Raw genomic sequence first — 12,607 nt, 5'->3', positions numbered from 1 at the left:
AATGTTTACTAGTCTTCTTGATTCTTGATTATTGATATCTAGGCTATTCATTTTACATTTGTACTTTTAGTTCGATGAAATATGATTTTTGACACTCATGCTAACTTGTATTTGTAAATTCTTGGCTAATGCGTAAAGATTTGGTGCATCTTGGTAGCTTAATTGGGATATTTATTCAAAGAGTCTTGCTTGGTAGGCAACTATAAAATAATATTTTCTTAGGGTTATGGCATCATCAACTATTGGATTTAATGAGACTTGCCAACCAGTTTACTAGTCTTAGATAAATAATATAATATTACTTTAAATGTTTATATCTTCTCTACATTTAAATATGAAAAGATAACACTCTTGCTTTAAATATTTATATTTTCTCTAAAATTTAAATATGAGAAAAAAAAATATGAAAGCCATTGCATAAATATCTTATTTTTTGTAAAAGATTAGTGTAAAAGGGGTTACTTTGGGTAAACAATCAAGGCAATTTTAATTGCATGTATAGGGGACAACTCTCCCTATGCACGGGGAGAAGATTATGTCCAACTTGTGCTCAACTTGTTTCTTTTTCTTTATAGTCTAAACTAGTGTGTGTGTGTGTGTGTGTGTGTGTGTGTGTGTGTGTGTGTGTGTGTGTGTGTGTGTGTGTGTGTGTGTGTGTGTGTGTGTGTGTGTGTGTGTGTGTGTGTGTGTGTGTGTGTGTGTGTGTGTGTGTGTGTGTGTGTGTGTGTGTGTGTGTGTGTGTGTGCGTGCGCGTGCACATGCGTGCACGTACGCATGCACACACATGCACATGCACTTGAATTGCTTGTTGCATGTGCATCTTACATCAAATCTACATACTAATCATATTAGAGCTTGTTGCTCCAAGCTTTTAATTGCCTAGCATCCTATACAAAGGCAAGCTCCCTAGAACAATCAAAGGTACAATTCATGTCGCAACAAATAATCATCATCACAATTGGCATCATCAAAAAACCATAAGCCTTGTGAATCCTCATAGCATAATCAAAAACCGATAAGCTCTACAAGTCCTAGCTAAAGTTTGCTGGCATTCTCATCCTCATCTTTTTGGTTCATAATGTGAGGCAGTTGCAAGTTTTTGGGCATCATAGCTACAAGTTTAAGAACTTGTAAGCTCTATGCTTTATTTTTAAAAGCTTACAATTTTTATTATTTTTTAATTTTCATTTGCTAGATCTTAACAATAACGTTATTCAACCTATTAGATGGCACTCATTTGAAGCATATGATGCTTGCAATCACCATGGATCCCCTTCTTCATTTCTCTCTCTTATCTCAATATTCTCCCTTAATCCTTTTCTCTCCTCCTCACTTACTTAGAAATTATTTCTAAGAAGAAAGCATGGTGAGCCTTAAACCTTCTAGCAAATCAATTCCGAACAAATTCAACTTCCTACTTCTAAATCCCTTTTATGAGTTTCAAAATCTCTATAATTACATATTATTCTATATTAAATTGAGGCCTTTGATTCTATAAAGATCTTTTTGAAATCTTAATTTTTAGACAATCCTTTTGATCAAATTATGCAAAGGTCTCGCATTTGAAAGTTGCTTATCTATTTCTTTTATCAACAAAGTCTTTCGGACATAAAATGTCGCATCCCCTAGTCTCAAGAGCTTCTGATTCAATCATTTAACCAATATTATCTTCCAAGCACCCAATTAATCTTCAAAAGATCTTGTTATGATTAAAGTGAACTCTCCTTGCCAACTTTTGAACGGGGAGTCTCACTCGCCCAATTCATAAAGCGGTAGACAAGGGTCCATTGCTTGTAGCCAATCAAAAATATAATATGACATATTAGTTTTTACTATTATGCAAAATGTGTTCTCGAATGTGTAAAGGCTTTGTGCTCATGTCCATACCCAATCTAAAAACTATATGTCCACGCTCCAAGCAAGGGCTGGGCGTGCATCATTTAGCGTATAACCGAGCTAGGTAACACAACATTCTAAAAAGTGGTAGTAGAATATTTACTTCCCTTCCAATATAAGCTTCATGCTCAATAGTAATATTGTCTCATAACGAGAGAGGCTAAACATTCCACAATACACTAAGTGGTTTTGAAATACTTTTCCATAACTTCAAATGGTAAAATCCCTTCTTGAAGCTTTATTTCAACATAAATACATCTAACTAAAATCCCTCTTCACTTATCAACATATTCAAGCCAATGATTCTTCAAGATACCATCTCTTTGGCCCATGATATGGATCAAAAGAACAACAAAGTTTACCGACCACCCCAACAATAACACGACCATTGTAATTCTAAATTCTCTAACCTATTTGTGTGTATTTTTGCAACCCTAAATTTGACAATTGGTATCAAAGTGGATTTGACCTCTTAGACAAAGTCGTCAACAGCCTTTGCTTCATCTCCTCTAATTGGAACAAGATTTGATGAATATTTGTAGGTTTGATAATATTGTGGCAAGTTCATCAGGTTCTGCATCAATAGATTGTCTTTAAATTCGGTTTCATTTGGGGCTTTATTTGCACTATTGCTGATACTTTGTAAAATCTCTTTCCCTTTTGTGCAAAAAATTTTAATAGCAATCATTTTTGCAAGTAACACCTTTTACAATCTGCTTTGTGTATAGCATATATCCGTTTTGTGTGGATTTCCCTCCATACATGAAGTGCAATCAATGGCTATGATTGACAACAATGATGTGTTCTTTATGTTGGTTGTTGAGAACAAGTTGGATAGAACCAACTATGTTATGCCATGCATTGGTTGCACAATGGTTCTGGAACATTGTGTAGGAAATTGATGTACATATTGATATAGTTGTGGAAGCCAAAAGTGCACCAAAACTAGATGATCTCCTTTACCCACTTTATAAAGTGATGAAAAAAGGTGCACTATTACATATATGGCCAATCAAAAAATAATATATTTATTATAACCCGTGCCTACATCCACTTTTAAGAAGTGCATGCCCACACTTTGGGTAGGGTTGAGTGTCCATCACGTAATGTGTTATCGGTGACCGCCCTTAGGACTTCTACAAAGAAGATCAAGAAAGAAAGACAAAATTTGCGTATGATTGGTTGTTTTGGGATACGCCAAGACCTATGATAGGATTTCATAAACTTTCACTAGAAAGGCCTTCCATGTCAATGACTTTGTTCAAGGTGTTTGCCATGTCAACAAAATTAGGACATTGCACATGAACTAGAATTTTGTGAAGGCAAATGGTCACGTCAGTTTAGGGCTCAAATCACTAGGAAGGTACAGAAATCTATAACGTAGTAGTGGGAGACCTTAATCATTACATCATGCCACTTGATTCCAATAAAGGTCTACTATGTGACCTCTCGAATGCAATCCATGCTAACCAACCGGTCGAACCTGGTATTGTAGGAGTAATATGAGTTAATTTGCAGAATCATTTGGTGTTTGTTAGGGTCGGGTCCAACTCAAGTAAGTGCCCTTCTCCTAAAATCCGTTGCGTATGTTATCATTGCTTCATGCCCTGAACGTAGTAATAACAGAGACCTTGGTGTTGGGCAACTGGGCAACTGAAGGTTTAAACGGTTTTCTAGAGATCCCTTTCCTGTGAAAATTCTTGCATTGCCAATTCCAGGGCTCTCTCCCTCTTCTCTTTTGCCTCAATATTTTGGTAATCGTCCTTATTGTTGCCAGAAAGCCCAAATATTCGATGTAGACCCTCAGGCTAGAAGGGAATAAGCTCTTTCAAAGTTCTATGAATTTAAACTTTTCTCAGCATCTTAAGACCATCGAACCTTTACTGCTGCTGCTTGCTTACACAAGTCAGGGGCGACAGACGCCCCATGTCCTAAGCCACATCAGAGCTCCTAAAATTCAAGGCTATACGGACTTTTCTTTGACCACAAAAAAGTCATGCTTCAACCCAGTAGAGAGAGAGAGACTTGCCTATCAGCAGCACCTTCGCGGCAGAATCAGCATTACAATATACTCAGGTCCCAAGCACTGTATTAGCAGTGCATTGTACTCCTTCCCCTGAGCTTGTTATTTGTACCCTCCAACCATGTTCTCCAGAGCACTTTCTTCCACATTTCCGATTTGCAGTAAAAATTAACTTGCCATCATAAACATCACTTTCAATTCTAAACAAGTTCGTGGATGCACAATGGAGATAAAAATTTCAGATTTCATCTTAATTTATCAGCATTTGTTTACGGTTTTTTGCCTCTAGCCTCTAGCCTTAGCATTAGTTTTCAGCATTATAGCATCTTTGGATGCATATGCAAGCCTTGGCTTTGGAGGCTAGGCATTCCCAAGCTATTTGTGTGATTGACTAGCTATCTTTCTTCTTTTAATCCAGCATTGAAGACTTTCATTCAGCTCTTCAGGACCAGTAGTGACTGTTTAAAGAATTACTTGAAGTTACAGGCGGTAATAAAACCAAGACCTAAGTGAACTGGCTGTATGCTGCCTGCTTCAACATTTTATAACTTTGCAAATACCTGTAACTCACAGTGGAGCTGTTTCAGAAAAAGGGGGCAGGGGAGAGTGAGATAGACCGACAAACTGCACCAGAAAAGTACAAACACATAGCAGTTGGCAGAAGATAGCCGCCCAGTCTGGCAATGGCAAACTGCCAGTTCAACATTTTGTGGCCTGTAAATGCCTACCATGCTCTATCGACATTCTTTTGAGCTTTTGTGCTTCCAGCCTCCAGCCTGTTCTGGTGACTGCAGTCCTGTCTTTTTGAGTTCTCATTCACATTACTGCTACAGCAGCAAATGCATTCCACTTATTTCTTTTTGGATGCATAGACATGGTTGAGTTCTTGACACTTCTGTGCATGGTCCTCCTTTTTGCTTCCCTTCAGCAGTGAGCTCTTTGCCTTAGCACTTTCAAAATAGTACTGCCTGTATCAATTATTAAGGTTACAGGCTGGAAAACAAGTACGTTCTCAACAAACTAGCTGTACATCACTTCAGCATGTTGCTTCAGCATTTTCTAATTTGTCCTAACTGTACAAAGGAATGAGTTTATGTCATAAGAAAACCCAGTCCAAATGTGCACCCAAATTAAAGGATACAGTATCAAGAACGAATTTCTACTTAGCACGTACCAGTCAGACATTTCCTCCTCATTATTGGCCTTATGATGTCATCTTTGTAAGTCAGCCCATTTCTTGACTTTCAGGACCATGAACACGTGCATTTTATACAATCATATCATGCAGCCCTCAACCCAGACCATTTACGCTCCAATGGCTTACAAGCTCGCATTTTTCACACAGCCATAATTGCAGCCATTCATCTTTTTGACCCGGTGATCCATTGCTTCAAATAGTTTAAGAGCCTCCAATGTCCTCTCTAGTTTCGATTGCAGCCTTCAGACTTTCATTTTATGAGATCAAAAGCCCATCAATATTGTGAAAGTGACCCCTGAAGGTGGTTGGACCTGAGACCTGGCCTATCTCCACATCTGCTGTCAAAAGCCATTCATGTAAATTCACCCAGAGAAAGTCTCCTCTAAATGCTTGCATACTACTCATGCAGCATATCTTCATTCCAAAATTGCAGTCAAAGCTCCTCATGCTATCAAATTTTGCACGTGCACTCTTGTATCATGACACGAGTAGACCATTTAAACGGAGAGCCTTTGCCTTCTTACAGAGTGTTGCAGTTCTGTATCACTTGAATGAAGTACAGGGATAAATGGCACACTATGAGATACTAATATTTACATGTGAGCTTTGAGTTCCTCAAAGCGTGAAAGAGCCCTCTCCAGTTGTCTTCTAAGATCTTCCATTTCAAATTTACGAAGCTCTCGTTCTTTTGTAAGCTGTCCTTTCAAAATTTTTGACTCTTCTAATACCACTTCAATTCTTTTACGGAGAACATAGACCCTTTTTTCTGCACAAAGCAGCTGGGATTCCAAAACTGAAGTACCAGTATCACCAAAAGGGCCAATCTCTTCAACTCTTGATACATGCAAATCCCTCTCCAAATCCAAAGAGTTTTTCTGCTCTTTAGAGCTGGCTGCAGTAACCGCAGTCACCTGAACCAGAGATAATTGAGCCACTTCCCCTTGCAGGTCTTGCTTCATACCCAGAAACTTGCTCTTATCACATTCCTGAGCTTTGTTGTCTGTATGTTCCTTAGGAGGAGATGCCACTATGACAGAAATTAGTACTGAGTTGCCAAGCTCTATTTGCGCATCTATATCTCGGCTAGGATTTTGACTGTTGATAATTTCACCTTCATCTTTCCCATTGTTAAGTGTAGCCAATTCCACTGTGTTTGTAGAAGCCACTGTTACTGCGGAAACTACACCCACATTACCTAAAGGATCATCCTCCACCACAGCACCTGTGGCTACATCAGTTTCCATGCACATAACAGTTTCACTCTCCTGCTCTTTACTGTCAGTCATTAAATCTGCAGTTTCTGTTACTGCTTCACTCTGATCAATTTTTTCTGAAGTTGAGCAAGTTCCTTTTTCTTGCTCTGTATGGTCAATGCAGTTAAATGTGACCTGCTGCTCGACACACTCTGTTATGGCTGCAGATGATTGGAGCTCATGGTCTACGGGATTCTTGTTCAAATCATGCCTTGGTTCTCCATGCTCACACACAGTACTTGCAACAGGCAGTGGCATCTCCACATCTTGAACAAACCTTCCTAAATCATGGTCTCTGACTTGTTCCAAAATCAGGCAGCTGTTTACTGAGCCATCCTGCTCTCCAGCAGCACATGCTGGGGCAGAAGATTGCAGGGTTGGCCTGGATAAGAATTCCAAAGAAGACTGTCTTGCCTGGGGGTCCCTTTCTGGATCTGGTCCCGCAACCATACAAGCTAATAACTCATCTTCCTGCTCTTCAAGTGGAGAACAGGGAATCACTATTTCCAAAACCCCATCCAAGTCTTCCAAAATGCTGTGCTTAAATTCACATTCACTTTGCTGGCCTTGCTTTGTATCTGAATCTGTACCTTCTTGCTCATCAAAACCAGGTATTTTCGATTGGGAAGTTTGTTCTGATCTAGCAACTTGATACAAGAATCTTACTGGACTCTTCTCTGGCTGAGAAATCATTCCAAGATGGTCTGTGCAGTCCATCTGACCATTCTGCTCAAATTCAGAAGTTGATGCAGGATTCTTCAGCTGAAAATACATTCCCAGATCTGGAGTGCAGTCAGAGCAACTGTGAATGGTCACTTCCTGCTCAGGAGTTGCTGCAGGCTTATCTCGATGTTGATTATAGTCTAAGTGACTAAGGGCTGTGCCTTCATGCTGCTCAAACTCAGCAGTTGCTGCAAGATTATCTGGCTGCAAATCCATTTTCAAGTTCTGAATGCAATCTGCAGTATTGCCAATTGCTGCCGAAGAAGGCACAGTTAATTGTTCAGAATTCCCTGGCACATCATCCATTGCCTGGGAGTTCATTGCCGAGACTTGCAAGTAATCTGTGTGAAGCTGCATTGATCCATCTCGCTCCTCCAAATCAGATACAGGCAGAGATAACGTTTCCAGTTTTCTCAACTCTGTGTTATCTGGCTGAAAATCCATTCGTTGGCCTTTTGTACAATCCTCGCAAGAGCCTCCCTGCTCCTCAATGTAAACAGTTGATGCAGGGAAAGTTGATTGTGATACAATTCTAGAGCCATCAAGAGGGTGCTGAGAATCCAGTTCCATGCCTTGCATGTTATCTGTGGTACACTGAACAGTGCCTTCCTGCTCCTCAAAGTCTGTAGCTGCAGAAGAAGCAGCAAATGCTTTGACTGGGCCTGAACAATTGTCTTTTTGCTGAGGCAACAAAACCAAATCTAAACTCGAGGAACTATTTGTTGCTTTAGCCTGTTCTCTATTGCCAGTAGTGGCTAAAGCCATCGATGTCATATGTGTAGCTATTTTACCTGAACATTCCTCCGCATGATCCATCTGATTGTCCTTTTCTGAGGCTTGCCTAGTATCAAGGCAGACTGAACATTCCGGAACCTCGGAATCTATCATTACTACTGCAGGTGGACAGTAATCTTGTGCAATATTGTGCCCTACCTGCAAACCTTCTAGACCTTGATTGAGATGCAAGCTACTGTGGAAGTCAATTGATGCTGATGAATGACATTCAGCCCGTGGTAAACCCTCTTCTAAACTATCAAGAGAGAGCACCCTGCTACGAATTCTGCCAGCCTGGCCCTCAGATTCTAAGCTTATTGAATTAGGAGGCAATGTGTTTCGTATGGTGCCCTCTTTTTTTCTTTGCAAATTTTTCCCAGGATCGTCCATAGAACCCACAGATGCCTCTTCCAGTCCTACACATTTCTCCTTAAGGTCTGCTTCTAAGCCTTCAGGACTCAGAATTGCGCTTTGAGGTTCCTCAACCTCAGTTTGTGCAGCAGTAAAACACAGCGCTGATGTGCACAGTCGATCCAAATTTTTCGATGAATTATGTAAAACCTGCCTAGAATCTAGGCCAGTGTCAGTCTGCTTCTGTGAAGCAGCTAATGTTGCAGAGTCCCTCCCCAAATCTTCCCTGGGGCCATGAGGCATCTCGCTGTGCTCCTCCAAACCATCTAAAGCCATCCCATTGGGATCCAAATGTTTCTCCGAATCTAAGCAGGAAATGCTTCGGTCATTCTGCTTCTCTAAAGCTGCAGAGCCCCTTTCCAAATCTTGGGTGCCGTTAGGCATTTCTTCTTGCTCACGCAAAAGAATGAACTCTGTCATGTTCTCTACAAGATCAATTTCCCTCACAAACATATTCTCAACTTTGTCACTGGAAGCAGAAAGCTTTGATGCCTCACTCTGCAGCATTACGCTTTCCAATGACTGAAGGTCAAGTGTAGTAGTGCTACATGCTGCAGAAGGAACAATCGGTAACTTCACTAAACTTGGGACTTCAGCCTCAGCTAGCTTTTGATTGCAGGATGTTGAGAGCTTGTGCTCAGTTGATCCTTGTAAGGCTCCAATTTTATGAACATTTGCATCAGTGTTTCTTTGGACGAGATGATCATCACAGATGTCCTTTATCAGATCAAAAATCTCTGTTTGAGAGGAGACCGCGCTTTTGTTGATAGAAATGGTATTGCTTAAGACTGGAGCAGTGCTTTGATCAGGACTTGGCGCCATTTCTAAAGCATCCAGATCAATTACCTCGGGAGGATCAGCAATTCTTGATTTTTTAGCAACCTTCATAGAGTTCGCTTTACTAGCATCTACAGCAGTATACTTCATAGAGGAAGGTTGGTTAAGATTCAACTGCTGACACCCAGAGAAAGCTGCACCACCAGCATTTACAGCACTTGTCTGCATCAAAGAGCCCAGTTTAAGATTGGAATTCTGACCAAGTACACCAGCATGATCTTGTGGCATTACAACTGGCGACAATGGACCTGATATACATCTTTGTTCTACACAATACCAATCTGTTGAAGCTGTTACACCATCACCATTTGGCAACGGAGTTACATCCTTCTTCGAGCTTCTGTTGACATAGCCAATTTTGTGACAATGTTTAGACCAATATGCCTTCTGCATCTCCTGCAAACGAGTTTGAAGCCGCGAAAGCACTATTGTTCTTTCAAACTCCTGTTTATCATGAGCTGGCTCAACAAAATTTGCCTCAAGAATACCAATTACTCCTCTTCCTCGAGTATCTGATGGATTCCATATTCTCCAGAAAGGCTTTATGAGCCGATTTTTGTGGTAAACACTGAAGCCTTGAATATCAACATGCTCCTTTGCATCTTTCACAAATCCTACAGTCACGACAGCCTTCATCTGTCCCTGTGTTTGCTCATTTCTTAGCTGTGGCTTATAAGTCACTTCTTCAGCCAGCATCATATCATTGATCAAATTGTGATGCGCCACCTGTTTTCCACGCAAAAAAATCCTGAAAGGTGCAGGAAGGTGGAGGTACAAAATGGAGGCATAACTTCTTAAAGAATGTCTATAAGTCAGAAAGTGTCTGCAGCTAGGATACTTCTTTGCCAATTTGATATTTCCTCTAGAAGCCCCCCTGATTTGGATATCATGGGCACTCGACTTGAAATCCAGCTCTAGTAATCCTTCGTCATCTTCCCAAAGATTGTAGATGATGATTTTAGTTCCTTGATCGGACATTCCTTTAAGTTGATCTAGTAGTTCAACTTCAGAAGAGAAAGGAGACCACTGTTTCAGTGTGTCCATGCTCTCATTCCATTGATCTATGGTACCTCGTAAGTGCTTTCGAAGCCCAAATGCTTCTATGTCATAGTCAATAATGGGAACTACGATATCATCTTGTCCGGTCTCTGTAAGAAAGGTGTATGAAAGCAAGCCAATGGACTGGGTTGGACTGGCATTGTTTTTGGGAGTATGGCGGGTAAAAACAAGAACATCAGCACCAAGCCTCATGGTGCTTGTTTTGAAACCATTTCCGTACTGGCCTATTGTGTTTGCTAATTTGCTCTTGGCAGAGTATCCAAAAGACATGCAGTGTCGCATGCAATCAGGGTCCATTCCACCTCCATTGTCTTCAATAACCAGCATGGGATCGCCATTGCGAGGGTGTGTCAGCACATCCACATTCACGAATGTAGCTCCATTGGTCACCTCATCGACAGCATTATCGAGCAGCTCCGCAATAGCCCCGAATACCCACTTGTGGCTTGTAGCATTAGAGTGCAGGAACCGCGGGTGGACCCGGACATGATCCATGCCGTGGGTCTCGAATCCGTCATCAGCAGACGTGGCGGGGAACTCCCCCGCCATCCAGAACTGCCGGCTCACATGGGGGACTCCAGGTTGGGGAGGTGGCATGCCGCGGGGTATGAGCTCTGGCGGGAACGTGATGACAACATCAGGCGAGAGGGGCTCAAGGAAGTCATCAGGCAGATCCACGGAGGAGGGATCTGTGGATACGATATGCGGTTTCTTCCCGGGAAATGGAATGTCACATGGGGGAGGCCGCTTGGTGGACCTAGGGGATCCACCAGGGGTTTCTACTTGCTCTTCCTTTGCTTGCACCATGGCTACCGGAACAATTATCAGAACAGAAGAAGAAAAAGGGGAAACGGGAACCTGTTGCACGCTGGCTACTGTATTTCCAGCCGCAGAGGCGGTACGCTGCCTCTGGCTACCATCGATGCTGCACCTGTTGCGTCCCCTTTTCTCCACTGAGTTACTCCATGGCTACCTTAATTCGCCGCGTGACGTAAAGCAATCTTTCAAAAACTCAGAAGCTTTTGTCCTGTTCTTGAAATTATTGTTATTTTTCCCATTTAACTGTCATGATTTATCGTATTATTGACATATTATCGCTTTTTTTAGTCTAGTAAGTAAAGTGAGTCTCATGTGACACTCGCAGGTTCGTCATCTTTCATCTCTTCATTATTGTAAAGTTCAAGTCTCGCGTGACATGTTCAACTTTCATCCCTTTATAAGGGTGATGTCACATGCGTACTTGCTACACCGTCAGGATGTATAACAAGTAAAATGAGTTCCATGTGGCACTTTGTTTAAGCCTCGTACTTCCTATCAAAAGGGCTAAGTTCACTTATTAGAGATCGGAAAAGTCTGGTCATGACTTGTGTGTGGCACAACCCTGATTGTAAAGTTCACTTTATTTGCAAGACCTTAAGAAAGTCTAGTCGGTCCTTAACATGGCATTACTCTTAGAGTCAGTTAACTCTTATACAAAGATTTTGCTAAGTTATGTGTGGTGCAAAACAAACGCATCTTGAGGGCTAGTGCTCATAAGAAAGGTGGAACTTGTTGGGGAACTTGCTTAGGTGTTAATAATCAATCATCTGAAAGATAGGCTAAACACCATACCGAATTGAAGCTCGTAGCATGCGTTATGTCTACTAATATTGGTACATTACACCCAAGTCTTTCATTTGATCTACATCGTTTCCTTCTATGCTTGCACTGGACATTCTCAAAATCATTGATAAGTCTGCTTTTGTGTTGTTGAAAATGTATTATAGCAAAGTCTTGAGTATAGGCTAAGGAAGGGAGGCAAGGAATCTCATAAACCAAGTGAGAGAGGGTTGCAACCCAAAACCTATATGAAGATGTACTATATTCAAGTTTGAATTAAGTTTTTGTATAGCTCAACTCTCGTTATTATAGAGCCAACTAATTTCTTCCGATAAATGCTCATGTCGCTTTCATTTTCCATCCATCATTAGTACCAAACCATTAAGAGATACAGCTAGACTAGGTGAATTGATAAGTTCCTTGTTTTACATTGGACTATGTGTTTGATAGGACTTGCTTTCTATTGCCTTCGTCACCCCTCTTATCAACCCATTGCTTACATCTTCAACACCTAACAATAGTTTTTTAAGTGGCCAAAGTGGGCCAAATAATTGTATCACTTTATGTTTGTTGAGATTTTCCTTATGAAAATCGAATGTGTTATTTTTGAAAGTTGCTTATAAATAATGACAATGATATATTTATTTAGATCATGTATTTTGCAACATCCCTTTGAATGTATATGATAGAAATATGAAAATTGTTAGGAATATTGCTTGGGTGTTCAATCATTTGTTAGGCAAACTAAACATCATAATGATAAAGCTTGTAGCATTAGTTTTGTTTGCTAATATTGAAGCATGGTGCTAATACCCCCTAATGTCCACCCGCAAG

General features: G+C 40.8%; 1 protein-coding gene across 3 annotated transcripts; it reads right to left on the bottom strand.

Moving 5' to 3' along the window:
* Positions 1–2,957: 2,957 nt before the first annotated feature.
* LOC148032011 (uncharacterized) lies at positions 2,958–11,157 on the bottom strand. 3 transcript variants are annotated; one of them, XM_087682630.1, is made up of 2 exons: positions 5,061–11,157; positions 2,958–4,887 (listed from the first exon to the last, which is right to left on the bottom strand). In XM_087682630.1, the coding sequence occupies exon 1, from the start codon at positions 10,979–10,981 to the stop codon at positions 5,711–5,713; it is 5,271 nt and encodes a 1,756-aa protein (XP_087538756.1). In that variant the 5' UTR covers positions 10,982–11,157; the 3' UTR covers positions 2,958–4,887; positions 5,061–5,710. The 3 variants fall into 3 exon arrangements, with proteins under 3 accessions (XP_087538756.1, XP_087538754.1, XP_087538755.1); XM_087682628.1 differs by having other exon boundaries at positions 2,958–4,992; positions 5,094–11,157; XM_087682629.1 differs by having other exon boundaries at positions 5,094–11,157.
* Between the last annotated feature and the right edge of the window lie 1,450 nt (positions 11,158–12,607).

The sequence above is a fragment of the Lygodium microphyllum genome, chromosome 8 (genome assembly GCF_053477565.2).
Source record: "Lygodium microphyllum isolate KBCC chromosome 8, Lygodium_microphyllum_v1.1.10, whole genome shotgun sequence".
NCBI lineage: Eukaryota > Viridiplantae > Streptophyta > Polypodiopsida > Schizaeales > Lygodiaceae > Lygodium > Lygodium microphyllum.
The sequence above is the reverse complement of the archived record's forward strand: the minus strand, read 5'-3'. Positions and strand labels throughout refer to the sequence as shown.